The 19023-nt window shown below is 53.1% G+C and overlaps 5 protein-coding genes across 5 annotated transcripts; 3 read left to right on the forward strand and 2 right to left on the reverse strand.

Annotated features, from left to right (window-relative positions):
• Positions 1–4245: 4245 nt before the first annotated feature.
• NCS57_00137700 (RING-type domain-containing protein) lies at positions 4246–5719 on the forward strand (the record flags this gene model as incomplete). Its single annotated transcript, XM_053051443.1, has 2 exons — positions 4246–4457; positions 4537–5719. 2 exons carry the CDS (start codon positions 4246–4248, stop codon positions 5717–5719), a joined length of 1395 nt encoding a protein of 464 aa, XP_052919958.1.
• Positions 5720–6309: 590 nt separating this feature from the next.
• NCS57_00137800 (DUF3752 domain-containing protein) lies at positions 6310–7239 on the reverse strand (the record flags this gene model as incomplete). The annotated part of the gene is made up of 1 exon (XM_053051444.1): positions 6310–7239. One exon carries the CDS (start codon positions 7237–7239, stop codon positions 6310–6312), a length of 930 nt encoding a protein of 309 aa, XP_052919959.1.
• A 592-nt stretch (positions 7240–7831) lies between these two features.
• Positions 7832–12708, forward strand: NCS57_00137900 (Vps8 domain-containing protein; the record flags this gene model as incomplete). Its single annotated transcript, XM_053051445.1, has 3 exons — positions 7832–8167; positions 8217–8658; positions 8705–12708. The coding sequence occupies 3 exons, from the start codon at positions 7832–7834 to the stop codon at positions 12706–12708; spliced, it is 4782 nt and encodes a 1593-aa protein (XP_052919960.1).
• Positions 12709–12996: 288 nt separating this feature from the next.
• On the forward strand, positions 12997–13938 carry NCS57_00138000 (PIG-P domain-containing protein; the record flags this gene model as incomplete). The annotated part of the gene is made up of 2 exons (XM_053051446.1): positions 12997–13079; positions 13197–13938. The coding sequence occupies 2 exons, from the start codon at positions 12997–12999 to the stop codon at positions 13936–13938; spliced, it is 825 nt and encodes a 274-aa protein (XP_052919961.1).
• A 1603-nt stretch (positions 13939–15541) lies between these two features.
• NCS57_00138100 (uncharacterized protein) lies at positions 15542–17652 on the reverse strand (the record flags this gene model as incomplete). Its single annotated transcript, XM_053051447.1, has 3 exons — positions 17288–17652; positions 16987–17238; positions 15542–16931 (listed from the first exon to the last, which is right to left on the reverse strand). The coding sequence occupies exons 1-3, from the start codon at positions 17644–17646 to the stop codon at positions 15542–15544; spliced, it is 2001 nt and encodes a 666-aa protein (XP_052919962.1). The 5' UTR covers positions 17647–17652.
• Positions 17653–19023: the final 1371 nt, after the last annotated feature.

Below are 19023 nucleotides of genomic sequence, written 5' to 3' on the forward strand. Positions count from 1 at the left end.
TCCATTCTTTTCAGAGGCTTTTTCACCACAGGAGACTCCTGTTCGCTTGCATGTATTCTTCAGAGCACGGATGATTCCTCTTGGATCAAGAGCCGCTCAATGGTACGATTCTGTCACACATGGCTTCACCTAGACCGCGGCTGAAGCCCTTTCTCCGCCCCGCGGTAAACGATACCCCATCATGAACCTAGGCCTAGCTTGAGGCGGGGGTGGCACCAAGGAGAGAGGAGAGTGATGAAGCGATGCGACGCCGTCTCGTCCGGGCGCACACGCGGGGAAGCGGGAGAATGTGAGCCTGCTGTCGATGGCGTCTTGCTTGGCTGAGGGACTATTGCTGTCTGGCGCCCATTGTGGAAGGGCGACCTGTTAAGCTTTTCCAGCCGGTTCGCGGGTCAATGAGACACCGAGCATTGGGATCGTCAAGACGAGGCGCCTGACTAATTGATTTAATGTTGGTGAGAGTCAGGGTCCATCCATCCTCTGAACAGAAATTGACAAGATCACTGGCAGACTAGCAGCCTCGCAGAAAGCCTGTGAGGCTCATCAAGAAGGATCATGAGGCCCGAGACAACTGACAGCTGTCATACACTTTACTGTCATGGCTGAGTAATAACATGATCTCGCGTCAGAAAGCCAAGAACTATAGCCTCGATCAGATACGCAACATGCCCAATACGCTGCGGGCGTATAAAAGTTGCATGATTGATCTCTTTGCACAGCCCGATGTTGACGACGACAGCAACAAGGGCACCGGTATTCCGTACGCTCGCCGGCATTCGACGAGAGTAGAATTCCAAACTCCCCAATTAACTTTGACCAAACCCGAGATTCCCGGCGTTTAGAAGCAACGGTCCAGAGTCAAGATCTGACGTGGGGACCTGTTTATTCGCTGGTCGTCTGACAGTCAGGCCCTTTTGGAGGATCCAATGGATGCGTCATAGCCCCGTCAGGAAGACCAGGAAGAAAGTCGTCAACTGCCGGGATGCACGGGAAGAAGATCAACAGGAAAAAGAACATGCCATGAATAAACAAAGAGAGACAAAACGGATCCGAAGAAATGGAGTTGTGCATGTGCCCGTTGCTGCCGAACAAGCCGCTTCTTCCGTCGTCCGCGCATTCCGGCCGATTGGAGGCCCTTGAATGGGCTCTGGGACCTTATTCCCGTCCCTGGCAGCTCACTGCTGACCGCACCAGAGAGGAGGACGAGGCATTTTGGCGATCCAATCGCCACCGCGGAGAGCAAAGCAAGAGCAAGGCCAGCCAGACGGGGTGCAGCGCGCCATCACTGGGGCAGCCCATCCATGCAGCCAGCCCACCAGGCTAGACTGGAACTGCAGAGAAGAGGTGGTGAGCAACGCAACGAGACAACCCACACAGCTGAAATCGGCGCTAGGGGCCGTGTGAGAGCTTGCTGAGATGCACTGTGGTTTACCTCTGAATCCCTCGGTGGGTTCGTTCCCAGTTCGTTTCAGCGCCGGGCTCGAGGTTTCGGTGCTGGTTGCTTAGAGGGCCGCCCAGATTGTCAAGGACGCGCAAGATGCGACCTTGTTTACGATTTGCTCTCAAGATGACCATGTCGTCTGCATTGTGAGACAGCTGTCAATGGGGAGCCGAGTTTCATCATAATACATGATTCCATCCTTGGCTGTCACGTAGCACATTCATTTGCAGGAACATCGTCATTATCATGATCCTTGTGCATCCCTGGCATTGCGACACAAATCTACAGCCTGCGCATGCTCAAAATCAACGGCGTTCGATCTGCGCATGCCGGCCGACTGGATATCTCGGATGGCTGGTTTCACAAGGGGGTCAATCACGGGAGCTAGACCCGGAGGCTATTCCAGCAACTCGGAGCTCCTGCAACGGGCAGTTCTAGATCTACATGCGTTTGCCGCCACGGTGAAGTAAAGCTCAACCAAGCTTTTGGATACCCGTGGGCTGCGCCGCTTGTCTAGACCCTTGGGGGCGGTCGACAGCTGACCATCACAACATCAGCCCCCTTTCTGCAGAGATAGGAGAATGAGATAGGGGCGATGTCCTTGATCATGCCTCTTACTCGACGGATAGCTAATGACGATGCCCGGACTTGTAAAGGTAGAATAAGGAGCATCCCGCGGGCCGGGCGGGACGGGGCTGAGACAAGCTTGGTCGGCATCAAGTGGAGAAGGGAAGGCCGTGAGAAGCGCGGTCGGTCGAGGTTTTGGGCCGGAGGAGCAAGCGAAGAAGAAAAATTCAAAGAATAATAAACAATGCACATGAATAGCAGTGACAGCTCCTGACGGTCTAATCCGGCTTCTCGGAGAGTTGCGTTGGCGTGTTGTCGAGTGGCGACTTTTATCATGACGGGTGGTGAGATGACGGCATGCGAGGTGAGAACAGCTCTCTGCTCGACAAGGGCAACGAGATGCTTGTCGATAGCTTCTCAATTGAAGGCTGCAATATCAATAGAGTTTCCCTCAGGAGCGGCTTCTCCCACAACCCGCGAGCCGCCGACAATCAAAGCTCATCTTTTTTGCCAGAGATCGCCGTCAAACATGGAATCAAAAGACGACGACCCGCTCCGGGGGCCAGGAGACCCCCGTCATCCCCGTGCTTTCAGTGCTTCAGGGCTCCACCTCCCCCGCGGCGCTGCGCCACGAATGTCAGCGGCAGCAGAGGGAAAGGTGAGCTTCGCCCGGCGTAAAGATGCGTTGCGGAGGAGCCCATTAGTCCATGCGAAAAGGGACCTCCGTCTAGACCCTTAGAAGAAGTCTAATACGAGCGTCGTCATCTCAAGGATGCTGAAACCTGCGGTGTGCTGCGTATGCGTATTGTGCTGTCCTGTACAGTATTGCAGTTGAGGCCGGGACGAGCGAGGACGGATGGAAATGTCATTTGCGTACGGCACGGCGTATCAACTGGCCTAGTGTTGGAGGGAGCACGGTTGCCAACACGAACCATTATCCCGTCGAGTGAGGTGAACCATCCCCTGTTGTGGCTGTCACACACTCCAGATGCTGAAGCCTCTTGGCCGTAACGAGGAAACTCATTCATCCAATCCGCTTGTATTGTTGTTGATTGAATCACAAATCCGGCTCCAAGCCAATACGCCAAGTCCGAGACCACAGCGCGAACAAGCAGACGCTCGACGCTGTGTTGAACCGGCCTGGCTGCTCTTTAAAATGCCTCGTCGACCCATTGTGCATATGTATCTCGAGTCCTCCCTTTAACGGCGCAGCAGTCGAGGCCCCAAAGAACAAAAAAACAACAATAACGAGAGATAAAAAAGTCTCGCCAGTCTCGAAGCGGCAGGCCATCCCACCAACCACCGAACCGTCCGCGGGCCCCGACCTCTCAGAAACCACCACCCCAGACTCCAGAGGCACAAAGAGGCATTTTGAGACGAGACGGAGAGGGATTCCAGCCACGGGCATCAGACCGCCAGCGGGTCACAGCGGCCGGGGCAAAAAAGCATTCGGTTGTTCTGTGTCGCACAGCCAGATTGTGGAAAGACTTGGCCCGTCCATCCATCCCCCCCTTGCTGTAGAGGACCCCCTGTCAGTAACGCCAACCTCCAGCGACCTCCCTCTTTCAGGCCAGTCTCTCCACTGCCCGAGGGCATCTCCAGAATCTCTAGGCCCGCCGTGAGGGAGGGCCCCTCCATCATAGGCCCTGTGCTCCCTGGCTGAGAGCGTCAGGCCAGGTCCCTTGCACAGTGTTCACCACGGCGTTGGCCCCACACACCTATCGTCCTCGACCACTCAGATCCCGTCATTCCACCCCCGGCCCGGTTTCGCTCGCCCCATCCCCCATTCCTCCTTCGTCGTCCTCTGCTCTTGCTCTCTTTTTATCCAGAGGGCGTCCACACTCGCGGCTGCCCTGGGATCTCTTCCCTCTCTTGCCTTGTCCTGCCAACTCCACTGCACCTCCGCCCTCCGCCGCTCACCCCATCAAACCTACCATCATCATCCCCTCGTTTTTTCTTCTCTCCCTTGTACGAGGAGGAAAACAAAAAGAACAAAAGTTTGGCTGCGGATACCTTTTCTCGGCTCAAGGTTGATCGTTTGATGTTGACGCAACCGCTGGAATAAAGTGCCTGGCCCTGCATTTGCCGTGCTGCACCCGCTGCGCCAGGCGCCCTGGTCCCTCCGCGAGAGTTTCTGGCCTTGAACGGCCCATGGTACCCGTACGGCAGCCCGAGAGTCAATTCGAGCCAGCCTTCCATCGCTCTGTGTCTGCTGTCGCTCTCCTCCGACCGTAAAGATGGCCGTCATCAATCAGTTGTTGACCGAGGTCACTCACATCGTCGCCCGCGCCGCCGCTCCCGAGGACTCGTCCTCAACCACAACCTCCAGCGCCAGCGCCCAGACGAGCGAGACCGAAAACCGCGACAACAATAACAGCAATAATGGGTCTAGCTCACCTCTTTTATTCTTTGTTGCCCTCGGCTTCGGTGTCGTGTTTACGAATTTATGGTGAGCTCCGCTTGCGTCCAAATCACATGCACTGTGGCTGGATTGCAAAAGATGCAACGCCACTAACAACTTTTCTCAGGATTATTGTCGGTGTCAAGTACTGCTTCCGATACAACGCTCGGAACCGCGCGATGCGAATGAACGAAGACGGCGAGCCCATCACCCTCGAAAACATGCCTCGGCCTCATCGTCGACGTCGCGAGAAGAAGTTGATGACGATGGACGAGGTGAACGACAAGTTCCCCATGATGAAATACAAGACATGGGTCTCCGATCGTGCGAGGGAGGGTCTTCCCACCACTGGCGGCGTTTCGGCTCCCCCGACCCGACCCAACAGCATACGAGAAGCCGATGGAATTGTGCCAGACTTTTCAGCCAAGGAACGCGACTCGACCGATGGACGACCATCTACCAGTGCCGTGGCGAGGGGTGAAGGTGAAGCAACGGGAGCAAACAATACAACCGAGACACCGGCACCTACTACCGCTGCGGCTGTAGTAGCTGACGAGAAGCCCAAGGATGAGAAGCCTAAAGACGAGAAACCAAAGGAAACTACAGCCACCCCTGCCGAGGCTGGCCAGACCTCTACTGAGCAGACAACAAACAACAATCAGCTTCAGCGAATTTCGAGTGAGGATACGGATGATGACGACGACCACATCGATGGTGCCCTGCCACCCGAGTGTTTGGAGGCCCCCGGTGACACCTGTGCTATTTGCATTGATACACTGGAGGATGATGACGACGTTCGTGGACTGACTTGTGGTCACGCCTTCCACGCCGTCTGTCTTGACCCATGGTTGACGAGCCGCCGAGCCTGCTGCCCGCTCTGCAAGGCCGACTACTATGTCCCCAAGCCTCGACCTGTTCCCGAAGCCTCGAACGATGCCAACGCCAACAACGGATCCAGCTTTGATCCCCGGAACAACCCTCGCTTCAACCTTCCTGCCGCGATTCGCTCTGCTTGGGTTCGGGGTCCTCGTAATGCACAAAACGCAACTCCGACCCCAGAAGCGCCCCAACGCCGGCGATCTGAGGGAAGACCTGAGGGTACAGAGCAGGCCACACAACCTGATCAGACTCAGCAGAGTCCGGAAGCTACTCGGGCGTCAAATGGCGGAGTGCTGTCATCCGTACGCGGCGCCTTCCGCTTCGGTCGACGACGACAAGAGCAGCCTCCTAGTCAGAACAACGGCGCTGCCGAGACTGTAACACCATCACAACTTGAGGCGGCAAATCGTCCCGCGGCTGCTGCTCAATAAACGTGGCTTTCCGTTTTCCATTCTTATTACATAACGACACGATATTTCTCGCTAGCGATGGTTTTCTCTCTTTTTTACCCGGCCGTCAAACGCGGGGCACAACCGTCATGAATCTTCTCACTATAAAGCACTCGACTTTTATGACACGGCATGTTTGTTTCAGACCGCATAAGATACACGTGGGACAGCAAGATGGGTATGAGGTAGGTATGTGGATGATTATCCGAGGACGTATAGGGCTTGATGAGCTATATATACCCCTGGTAAGGGCATGCGAGGGACCGCTGGCTTCGCATGCATCGAGGTGGAGGGCAAGGGTCGTGGGGGTATCCTGATTTTATCAAAGGCTTCATGTGTAAGACGGGAGGTATTGTACTTGCATTGGGCTGGAAAATATGGTTTCAGCTGGGAAGGAATGGAGCGGCGGAGTTTGGTGATTATGGGCATCTTCGATAGGCAGATGGTACAATAAGAATTTGTTCCATCTATATTTCTTGAATCCTCGTATCTATCGTGACAAATGATACCGTGACATGTAAACGCCGTTACGAACCAATCACACTGTGCATCAAATTGCTGCAGTGTTAGTACTACAAGTAGGATCCTTTCTGAAATCTGCCTCCAAAATTGGCAGCCTTGTTCATCAGCTCCCTCCTCTGAGCCGTCCCGATTTTCCCGCCTATTGCCATGTCCTTTTCTCTGTCGAAGCCTCGTTTACTCGGGTCATCCTCCTCCTCGGCCTTCTCTCCATCCTTTTCTCTTCGAGCTTGATGCTCAGCGTACAGGCTCTTGCCTCTTTGAGCCTCAATGTTGGCAGATATCTTGCGATTCCGCTCCTCTTCATCCTTGGCCAAGGCCGCCTTTGGATCCGTTTCCACCGTCTTGTCGCCGCGCCCGAGTACCGAGTCCTGCAAGCGCTTGAGTTTTTCTTCAGGGGTCTCTGTCCAGATGGAAGACACGGTCGAGGGACCGGACGAAGAGGCTGGCTTGGAGGCGAACTTGCGATTGCGCATCTTTGTTGGGTCGCGCTCGGAGTATCCAGAGGCAGACGGTGGCGCGAGCATCCAGGAATCCCGCTGGGGAGCTGGCTCAGCTGCAGGGAGTTGTGGCCCTATCGTGGGTTTGTTGGCGTTGGAGGCACCGGGGAGAGCAGGGCCGTAGTCATCTTCTGAATCTGAATCTGAGTCGGGGCCAGTATCAGGGCGCGTTGAGAGATCAGCGGGCGGCGGCGCAGGACCGACTGTTCGTTTTGGCGGTGCTGGTCCGGTATCTGAATCGGAACCCGAGTCGAGGTCTATCTCATCTTTGTTGGACGGTGGTAGTGAGGGGCCGATGGAGGCCTTCTGGGGTGCAGGCGCGCTGGGGCCGTAGTCGTCGTCTGAATCGTCGAGGTCGATCTCGTCCTTATTCTTTGCTGGCGACTCGCTTCGACGATGCTTGCTTGGAGGTGAAGCGTCTCTTTCTGGTGTGCGCTTCCGTTTGGACAGATGTGGCGGTAGTTGGGGCCCAATTGAAGACATTTTGGGCTTTTATGTAGAGAAGACTACGTTTCAAGAAACAATCTGTCGCGTCGGGATGGGGTGTAGCATTAAGGATGGAAGCTTCCCATCATGTGGGACTCCCGTCGCGATGGCATGCCACCCCCAGAAAGACGTCACAGCGCAGGTGGTCCGGAGAATCACCGGCCCGCTCCAGGCGTTTCTCTAGGCTGTCTGGCTGCCTGTTCGGCTGCGCCGCGACCTACCAACCTCCACTGTTAAGGCACCAAAACGGGGCTTGCATGCGAATTACGAACTACGTAGCTCGACATAGCTCCAACTTGCGCACGTCTTGGGAAATCGAGGCTTTTGAGCGAATACGTCCGAGCAGCTGTTGCATGAAAACGACAGAAGCAGCCGGTTAATCATTTCTCTCCTCAGCTCAACGTACGAGAGCTGGGAAGCCACTGCGTTGCCCCTCCGACACGAACCCTCGAACGAGCTCCATACCTACCTCACCACCCACCCACTCCTGCGTCGTCGCAATCACAGCCACCCAGCAGCTTTCCCCCTACGCAGGCCATGACCTCGACGCGGTAGTGTTTGCGCATGCAGTGATGGAAGCCACGGAGCAATGGCCGATCCAGAAGATTTGTCTCTTGCGGGAGACGTGGGCTCGGACAATGGCGACACGATAAACGATGCGCCGGAGGAGGCTGGTGTTGGTGTTGGTGGTGGTGCTGTTGGTTCACTCGACTCGGACGACGACGAGCCAGATCATCATCCAGCACCAGTCGCCATAGGGAACGGATCCGTGACGAATCGATACCGTGAGATTATGCAGCAGCAGCATCAGGATGGTTCGGATGTGAGCTCTCTCGGTGGGAGCTCCTTTCATGGGCTTCCGAAGCGAGCCGGGAGTCCGATCGACTCGGTCTTATCGGGACCTGATGATACTCCATCGATCCAGGTGGGAATGATTTCGTCCTTGCTCGTTCAGGCTCATCTAACACGCATAGGGTTCCTTTATCTCTTCACCCGGCAGCAGTATTCTCCCATCTGTAGCCTCGCGCCCCGGCTTGAGTAGTCCCTCGCCTTCATTCAGACCGTTCGACCGTCGATTCCAATCCCGTATCTCCTCATCCGCCAACCACACTCCTCGCTCCTCATCGCCTGGCTTCCCCTTTCTTTCCAGCCACAGCCGTAATGTCTCTCTTAGCTCTCAATTCCTCCTCGACCAAGCCGACCTCGAAACACCAACGCCACCATGGGAGGTGGTGCGCTGGACTAGGCTGCGGAAGCTGAACAGCCATGCGTTTTCTGAAGCGGGAAAGCGAAACTTTGGGTCGCCGACGTGCCTTGCTGTGTCGGCGACGATAGTGTTGGGAACGTCCAAGGGAATAATACTTGTGTTTGATTATAACCAAAACTTGAAAATGATCATTGGCCCAGGAACTAAAGGTTAGTTCCAATGCGTGCTGGTGGACGAGATACTGACATGATATAGCCGTCGAGTCTGGGCCGATCACCGCCATCGCGATCTCCGCTGACCACACCACGATTGCCGGAGGACATGCAAATGGAAACATCTTTACCTGGGATACGAGTCGCGCATCGAGGCCGTTCTTGACTATCCCGCACTTGGACCCTTCGCATCTCACCAACCGCACGGCTGATGGCCATATGCCTGGTGTCTCAGTCACACACCTTGGCTTCCTAGGAACTCGGCACACGGCTCTTGTCTCAGCTGATGATCGTGGCATGGCGTTCTCGCATTTGGCGACTCGAGGAACGGGTGCACTTGGACGGACTGTCAAGACGCACAGGATTCTCGGCCGCTACCCAGATGCGCCAACTCCTGCTGGGAAAACAGTCAAGCCCAGCACTGTCCTCGCCTTTGCGCCTCTGCCCCTGGGCAACGTCGAGTGCTCGACTGATACGCTGGGTTTGACGGCTATGTTGACGCCTTATCTTCTGGTCATTGTCTCGACCACCCCTGTGGCCCAAACCCAGCACAAGTCGGCACGTCCCAAAGATGTTCCGCCACATAGTGCTATGACGGGCTGCTTGGCCTGGTTCCCGGCGGTGAAGCTCAAGGTTCCAGACCCTCACACTGGAAGCGACATTTCCAAGGTGAAGCTCGCTTATTGTTGGTCGAACATCCTGACGGTACTGGATGTCGACGAATATCCCCGTGAAGATAAGGACCAGCCTGCCTCGTACAGGTTCAAGGCGCGAAGTCGATGGAAGTGCGAGGAGGCGATCGTTGCTGTGCAATGGCTAAGCCGGTCAGTGCTTGCAGTTCTAACCATCTCACAGAGGATGATTGTTCTTGAGGACAGGAGTATGCGCATGACAGAGGCTTTTGACCTGCTGCAAAAGTACATTTACCACACCGACCTGTTCTCAAAGCAGCTGCATACTCTCGTCGAGCAGCTGGATGAAAACGACTCGACCATGCATGGAGTTGTTGCTGATGCGTTCTACATGAGCTTCAAGGCATACAAGGGGAGGATATTCACCCTCGGCTTCAACGAAGTGTCAATTGGTGCACTCTCAAACTGGGCGGACCGGCTCATTGCCATGATGGAGAATGGTGACTATGTTGGTGCCATTCAACTGGCCACCTCATACTATACTGGCGACGCCGACAAGCTCACAGTGGGATTGCCTGAGGACCCCGTGTTGCGCCATTCCATGGTTCGAGACAAGATCATGGAGATCATCAGTGCTTCATTGAAATACGCCTTTGCACAACGTCCAAAGAATCCTGAGACGTATAACGACGAGCATATGAAGCAGCTGGCAGAGACGTGTTTCGCCGCCTGTCAGAGCATTGACAACACAGACTATCTCTTCGAGGACATGTACGATTGGTACGACGACGCCGACATTGGCGGCATCTTCCTCGAGTGCCTTGAACCCTGCATCCTTGAAAAAACCATCTCGATTGTGCCTCCCGCGGTGGTCAAAGATATGGTTTCACACTATGTTAGTCGAGGATGGGAGAGTAGGCTTGAGGAGATGATCTGCCATATGGAGACGGCAACGCTTGATCTGGATCAGATTACTCTCTTGTGCAAGCAGCACAGCTTGTACGATGCCCTCATCTACGTCTGGAACCAGGCCCTCGGCGACTACATCACTCCTATGATCGATCTCCTTACTCTGTTGATACCGCTTATGGTGGATGGAGACTTTGCAGCGAGTAACCCGGCGGATGATTTTTTCAGTATCAACGCCTTCAAAATGTTCCCTTACCTCTCTTACACTCTAACTGGGAGAGTGTATCCGAACGAGGAGCCTATGAGCGACGAGGTGGCGATCAAGGCAAAGGCTGAGATTTACTGGTTTCTTTTCTCGGGAAGAACCGTCACTTGGCCCAGAGGTAGCGGACAAGAGTTCCGTACCATCCCCAACGCTGACTCGCAGCCTTCGTTCCCATATCTTCGCATGATCCTGAAGCTTGACGCGCCCAGTTTCTTGAGTTCGTTGAACGAAGCATTCGAGGATCCATTCCTGAATGACTCGAATGACATGTACATGAATGGGGGGTCCAAGGATCTGCCCGAGGAGCTGATCTTTGGGCAGACCATAAACCGACAGTACGTTCTGTCGATTCTCCTGGATGTCATGAACCCTGATGACTTTGCTCCGGAGGATACCATTTATCTCGACATGTTCATTGCACGAAATCTCCCCAAGTTTCCCCAATACCTCCTATTCTCGGGCACGACCCTCTCACGCGTACTTACTGGGCTCTGCAATTATCCCGGGCATGACCTGGCGGAGGATGCGCAGCTCAGCGCCGAGTATCTTCTATCCGTCTATCATCCATCAGATATGCCGGATCTGATGCCATTGTTCAAGAAGGCGGGATTCTATCGCATTTTGAAGCGCATCTACAAGACCGACAAGCAATACGGCAAGCTTGTTCAGACTTATTTCGAGGATCCGGAAGAGCAGGAGTTGGTGTTTGAATGCCTCGCGGATTGCCTGCGGCCCCAAGCGGGTTTGAGCGCCCGCCAGGTCAACGATGTTCTCGCTATTGTCAAGGAGCATGCTCGAGATCTCCTAGAACTCGGCGCCGAGGATGCAGCAAAAACCTTTGTCGCCCAAGAACTGGAGCTTCATCAACACATCCTCGATTCGGCAGAAGACGCGAAAGACTTGCAGCATACGTATCTGAAGACCCTGTTGGAGCCTGAGGAGGCAGCGCCAGAAGACAAAGCGACAGCGGCGCGTGACCTTGTCGAGCGCTATGTTCAGCTAATGTGCAAGTTTGAACCGGCTCATGTGTCAGACTATGTCGGCCTGGTGCAGTCCACCAACTTGAGGCTGGAGAAACTACTCCCGACGATGGAGGAAACGGGCGTGATTGACGCAGCTGTTGTGTTGATGGCCCGCGAGGGCCAGGTCAAGGATGCTATGGAGCGACTGGTCAAGCACCTTGGAACTCTGGAATCGGCCATGCAGGGCCTCTTGGCCGGCGCCGCAGACCAAGACAATGGGCAAGCTCTTGGATACGCTGCAGAGGATTTGCTGCAAGGTCTCCAGAAGTATGTGCACGTCGGTATCTGGCTGTGTCAAGGCCAGACCAAGTCTTCGTCGAAAAAGACAAAGGTGGTGCAGAAGGCGAAAGCTCCAAAGTCGGCAATCGAGGCACTGTCGGCTGACGAGGCCCTTTGGCTGAGTCTGATCGACGCTTGTGTTCAGATCACCAAGAAGCTATCTCCAGCAATCAGCTCTGCCGCAGACCTCACCAGCAGTGACGACAGTTTTGACGAGGAGAAGCTGGTTGCCCTCCTCCGCTCGCTCGTTCAGCACACGTTCACGTCGCTGCTTACCGCAACTTCTAGTCAGAACACGTCTCAGCCAGGGTCCAAACTCTTGTCGAATGCGGGATCCAACCTGTCCTTTCTCCGCATTCTCCGGGCCTTCTTGACACAAGCGGCTGCTTCGTCGCCGAACCTAGCTGACCTTCGAGCCGTCCTCGGGTCCATATTCTCAGCGTACGCATATGAGGAGTCAATTCTCGGGCTGTCAAATCGCCTTCTCGAGCGCAGTCTGTTTGTCAATGTCAAGGAATCAGTTGAGCTTCGGCAGCGAGGTTGGCGACCCAGGGGATCCACGTGCGAAGCGTGCCACCGAAGAGTCTGGGGTCCTGGAGTTGCTGGCGCGGCGGTATTTGAGGCGTGGGAAGACAAACAAGCGATTGAAGAGGAAAGGAGGAAAGAGAGGCAGGCTGACGCGGCAGAGCGAGCCAAGGGTAATGCTGGAGAATCAGACCCCAGGTCTAAGGGCAAGGGAGTCGACATGAGACCGTCGAGCATGCTTATCGAAGCAAGCAGCGGCGCCGTGAGCGGCACTAAGGACAAGCCGATGGGGCCACTGGTGGTGCTGGCGTGTCGGCATGTCTACCATCAGAGCTGCCTGGACGAGCTGCAGGAGCGTCAGGAGAATGGAGTTGTTGGGAGGGAGAGGGAGTATAGATGCCCGATTGATGGGTGAATTCGGGGTTTTTAAGAGGAGGCTCTTGTACAATCTATATGGCATAGAGACCCAAAGAGATGGATTAATGATGATGAATTCCTTCGATATATAGTAGGATGATTGCATGAATGATGTGGATCTGATGATCATGCTGGTGAGTTGGACATTATGCGTTGATGGTAGAACGTTGCTGTGAGAGGCCACGTTGAGAAGGTTGGGTAGTATGCATAAATTAAGCGTATGATTGGCTTGTAAAGTAACATTGACTTTAACTAAGACAACATAGGCCGCTAAAGTCAGGAAAGTATGAGAGAAACGTTTGAAAGCTTCCAGTTCGGTGAACTCAGGGTAGTGCAGATAAGCTTCCGGGGAGGCGTAGTGCAGGTGGCGTACCTGCGCTAAGCTAGGATGCACATAGCGGATGTACCCGGTATTTGAGGTGCAGTGGCCTCAATTGGATCAACGTCACAAGCTGAGATCGCATCTTTTTAAACCTTGCATCGCAGATTCCACGTTGCGGCCGCCAGCATGTCCCTCAGCTCCGACGAAGAGGACGAGATCCTCGGCGACAACCAGAGCGCCAGCTCGTCCGGCGAAGACTCTCCCCCGCGGCAACTATCGCAGAATCTGTTTGCGCCGCCTTTCTACGGTCGCCCTCCTACGCCTCTCCCCCCTTCGCCATCGCTCACATCCCTCCTACGACCGTCGCGACCTACGACTCCAGATGCATCCGATGACGACGCAATGGCGCCTGTGCCGCGCGCGGCGCCGAAAGTACCGACGTACGAATACTACGGCTTTGTGCTGTACCTCTTCAGTAGCTTGACGTTCCTCATCTACCTACTCTGGGGCTACCTCCCATCGCCATTCCTGCACGCCTTGGGCATATACTACTATCCGAATCGATGGTGGGCGCTGGCGATCCCAGCCTTTATCGTCATGACGGTCGTATACATCTACGTCGCATTGGCAGCCTATAACACCGAGATGCTGACAGAGCCGCTCTCGAGCGTCGAGACCATTGTCGACGGCGCGGGCAAGCTGGCAGAGATTGACGCCAAGGGGAGACTGCGCGGGGGGAGGAATCGTGAGCGCAAGGTCGAGGGGAACGGGAAGCTGCGGTGGCGCGAGATCTGGAGCGAGGGGACGGACGCCGTCATGGATATCCCATTGGCTGGTGTCTGCGAGGTGCTGTATGGGGAGGGGAGGGAGGAGGATGAGGAATATGCATACGAGGACCAGTCATGATTATGGTCAACTCGGCAACTGCAGCGATATGTGTTTACGGTACTTCTACTAGTTGCATGATCAAGAATAGAGGCTTCAAGAATAGAGAAGCTATTCCAGTCACTCCGTGCCAGAGAATTGCAGGTACACTGTAGGCGGAATATGCCCCACTAATGTTTATTTCATGACTTCCTAGGAAGTCAAAGAGAATCATTTCATCCATCAACTGGTGAAGCATTTATCAAATCTGCCCAAGCTTAAGGAAATGTCATGTCAAACATTTCCTTCTGAGCCTTTGCCAAACCATGTCGTATCATCCCATGGGGAAATGCTCATGTTGGCTGAAATCCCTAAGGCTTAATTGGGACATGTGTTTTGTTGAGCTGGAGAAAAATGCGACATGTTCAACAATTGCCTTGTCAGGATTTCTGGCATTCTGAAGTTCTCTTTCTAATCTTATGTTATAAGAATGCCATAATTCACAAGTTTGAGCAGTGTTCCAATCGTTGTTAGTGACTGGATGAGTGTTTTGGATTTGGCTTCCATCTGAATTTAGGGCATCCTGGCATTATGCCACTAAAATTGGACGCAACTGAATGAGCTAAGTTTGCCCATAGCAACTCCGAATTGACTTGAAAATTTTCTCACAAGGTCAATCAATTGATCAATTACTTGGAATTGCCCATGCATCGTCTGCTTTGGTTTATTACCACTAATGAAGTGGGTGAGAATGTGCTACAGATAACACTTACACATTGGTGTTGGTCTCGCTGAGAGCAATTTATATAGATGGCCGCCAGCGAAAGCACTGAAACATACTGTCACTAAGTATAAAGAAACGCAAGTTTAACATATAAGAAAAAAACTAGTATTGACATGGTATCTCTTTAATGATGAGAAGTCGGCCACAGGGTGGACGATCTGGTTTGACATTGATGTAAACTTCTATCTAAAGTCTAGGATCACCTTATTCTTCCATGCCTAGGAACGACGGTACTAATTGAGATCTGTGCTAGGTGCTTCTTACCTAAGTCTATCATCCATTTGTCTAAAAAGTCATCCTAGTTAATAAAAGGTATTAGAGATACTAGTAAATGGGTTTCTAGACGTATTTCTCTAACCTCTAGGTTAGGAGTAGGAAGCAGGTTTAGTTCTATAGGGCAAAAACATTTACGCACCTAAGTGCATGTCTTTTTTTCCGGGGCGGTTATAATCCGATTGTGCAGACCTCCCAGTACATACGACCATACCCACTGGAGAACTCGGGATCCCGTCCGCTCTCCCATAGATAAGCCAGTGAGGGGCGGATTAGTAGTTGGGTCGGTGACGACCAGCGAATCCCCGCTGTTGTATGTTTTTTTGCATCTTGGTTTTCTTTTTGCTTTATTATACTTCAAACTTTGCTTTTAAACATCATAGCTGGAAAGAGCCTTAAGTATAAATAACTAACTGCTATCGCACTGTCTAATTTGCCCAGTAGAATGAGCTATAAGGTCTAAGGAAAGGTATTTCACAAGTAGTCATGTATCTTGTCTCTTATTAATTCCGTAATCCTGAACCGGGCATTCCTGTTTAATCATAAACGAAAACATTAAAGAAATGGAATTTTGACCAGACATCTGTCTTACACCTGCAGCGGCTTGAAGTGCAGTTCAAACTCCAAGTTTGGCTCCCTGGTGCGCTGGTAGCACCGTTTCATCTCCCTGACAAAGCTGCGCCTCATTTTGTTGAGCGTTTCATTATCGCCTGGCTCAACGTCCACTTCATATGCATCATCAAGGAATTTGGCATCAAGCTTCAGGGAGAGCGTTTGGGCCTTGTCCCACCCTAGATCCTGCATGAGCTCGGAGAGGGACGCATGGAACACGTTGGCTGAGGGCGTCCAGGGCCTGAACGCTTTGCCGTTGTGTCTGAGGAAGAGGAATGATGTAGAATCAATAACTTGTCTCTCTCCACTTGGCACGGTGTTGTTTCGAGGTGGCTGGTTCTGCTCGGTCTGGGGCTGGCCAGTTTGAGACTGACTAGTTCCTGGCCCGGATGTTGAGCTGCCATTGGCCTGCTGCTGCGTAGAGTTGCTGGGCCCGGCTGGGGATTCTTGCGCCGGGCCACGCTTCGCGCTTGATCTAGGTGCTCTGGGCTTGGAGCTTTTCTTGGTCGAAGCTTGCTTCTTGGAAGCATTTTTACGGGGCTTTGACGATGGCTTCTCTGCTGCTGGTTCTGTAGCGTTACCAGGAGGTACAGTAGTGGAGGGATTCTCATCACGAGATGTGTCGTTGGAGACATTGGCTGTAGGGCGTGGCGGCTCTTGGAACTCACGCTCTGCGTCACTGTCTTGTTCTTCTTCCTCTTCCGAAGAAGAGGTGAGAAAAGCTCTGTCCATGGTTTGCTCACGAGCGAAACCCGGGCGCTGAACTGGCTTCCGGGGCCGCTTTGAGGCTCGGGTTCTTGTATGCTCGTGACGGGTGTAGCCCCTTTTCTTGACAGGCGCAGCAGAAGGGGGACCGGCCGATGGAACATATTGGGAAGGGACGCTGGTGGGAGCAAAACTGGAAGACGAGTTACTGGCAGAAGGCACGTTGGCGGATGAGTTATTGGAAGACGGGCCATTGGTTGATGATCCGGCGACGACTTCTATGTTGTCTTGTTCATGTCGAGGGACTTTGGCGGGGCGAACATCTTGGATGGAGTACGGTCGTTCCGGCCGTTTACCGCGATCTCGAGGCTTGTAGTCAATGTCAGTATGATATACAAAAAGTTTGGCGAACTTGACGCGTACAACATGAGTGTCTTCGGTCGGGCTGTTAGGCCCTTGATACGGATCTTCAACAGGTGTAGTATGGGTGGGGATATTTGAAGTTGGATTGTTATCTCGAGGGACTTGAATATTGAGATAGTCATCTCGCATTTCCCATACTCGATCGATAGGCTCTTCCTCAGGCGGGATGCCATCTGGCATTCCTTCAAGTGGCATAAATTGCCTGGAGGTGAACATCCCTGCAAACGGGTCGACATCCCTGACGACATATTGATGAGCGTGGAAATCTTTAAGAAGTATCAGAATCAACTCACGCAGGTGGTGCGGAAGAGTTTGTTGTAGGCTGCATGTTGTCAAGCTCGATGGGGTCGTCGGCGCTTTGGCCCCTGGAGTATGGGTAGGCTTGTCGCGAAGTCTGTTCACCCGAGATCTTTTTTGGATGAGGTTGCTTAGTGGAGGTAGACTTGGGTTTCTGAGTCGACTCTTTGGAAGTCGAAGGTGCGGACTGTTTGCGTTTGTGTTCCCGAGCTGTGCGGTAAAACACTTTGGTCAAGAGAAGATGTATCCTGTGAGGTCAGGGCCTCGAGGTCTGATATATGTACAAGACTCACTTACTGTTCGTAGTCCCTTGTGTACTTGAGAGGCCGCTTGTTAGGCGAGTTGGGGTCGTCGGGCCAGAATTCAGGACCTTTTTGTTTGACGAAAAGGAAGTCCTTGGTCATGTCCCGGAGGCCTTTCTGGTGGGCAAGTGTCTTCCACTTTGTGAAGCTGACACCGGGCAAGTTGTCTTTGGAAACAAATGTCTCGACTTGTGCTGTGAGGGCTCTCTTGAAGGCGATATCTCGCTCTTCCCCCCTGTGCCCGTAACCTAGCGACTTGCGAAGCTCGGTGAGGCTGGGGATGTTGCAAGACTTTGTCTTGAAGCCTTGTTGGCCTGCCTTGGATGGCTTTTGGCGGCGATTTGCCTGGTCCATGGCCTGAGGGTTGTGAATGTGTAACAGAATGAGAATGATATTTATAGTCGGGAACAATGGACAATGGGGGCAGAGCACGAGGATAGCCCCTATGTGTCTGCACAACCAACAATGCAGGGGACTCTTCCAGAGGGAGTAGAGAGAAATGTCAAAGGGAGAGATACAGAGAGCAAGAAGGGACGGGCGAAGGTCGAGAGTTCCCCAAAATCTCCGGTCGTGCTGGCCGAGTTGGCTGGCTATACCCCTTGTAGGTTGCGAATGGGGGTACTAACGGGTGACATTGAGGATCTGGACAGGACTCGTGCGCAATAGTTTTTCTTTTTTGAACAAGTTTTATAGGAGACATGGGTGAGATGCGAGTACCGACGTGAACCACTGATCGAGTTGCTCTGTTGAAAGAGTCCAGTTGGTCGAGCAACTAGGCTGAAAGTCCACCACTTGGAAAGATGAACTTGTCTACAGCTCCTACCAATTGACCTAGACTCTTGGATCGTTTTACTCATGGAATGAGACAAGATTCAAGACTACGCACAGTGAGCAAAAAATCGATGGTGACATGGCTGTGACTTTGGGATGTTGCCCAATTCGGAGCGTGTTGCAAGGGCATCTCAACTGCATAAGGCAACCAAAAATGCCTGGGGGTATGAAGATAAACCGTAAAAAAGGGGCCCCACTTGAAACGAGCTGAGAACAAGGATTATTACTACCTACCTATTTTACTCTTATAAGGACATAGTGTGATAGGGTGTGGATTTAGGGGAGCAAGTACTAGGAGTAATTATGAGGTTTATAAGGAAGAGTTATGCTAGATATAATTAATGCTACTAGGATCTAGGGCGCACTATGACTACGTTAATCAGTTTATAACTCTTCTGACATACGTCCTTTGCGCAAGAGACATGCCATATGATGCTACTCTTACCTGCACTTGGTGAACTGCCTCTATGATGCACGACATCTGCAGAGGTTATCAACCCCTTTTGACCAAGAGCCATCATCTCTTATCCCCCAAATTTCCGAATTTAGCAACCAGTTTCATTTGATGATACGCGCAAGCAGCCGTCGCATCAGTACAGGGTGGTTCTCGGGGTTACTGCACGCAGTCGTGGTGGCATCAACAGTCCTCCGACGGGGGGGAACTGCGCTCTGACCAGCCTCACCGTTCTCGAACAGCTCTGATCAAATTCTCTATGTACGTGGCCCTTGGTAATTGGAAGTTGGTCGCAGTTGCGTTAGATCGCGGTGACTTCGTCTGTGGTTCGCGGTGTTAGATGCCCTCAATCGGCGATGTGCAATTCCCCCATCGTGGATCGCAGGGGAGCCGCGTGTGGCTGCCGCCGGATATGCATGATGAAGCATCCGAGAAGAAACCTCTCC

The sequence above is a fragment of the Fusarium keratoplasticum genome, chromosome 1 (assembly GCF_025433545.1).
Source record: "Fusarium keratoplasticum isolate Fu6.1 chromosome 1, whole genome shotgun sequence".
NCBI lineage: Eukaryota > Fungi > Ascomycota > Sordariomycetes > Hypocreales > Nectriaceae > Fusarium > Fusarium keratoplasticum.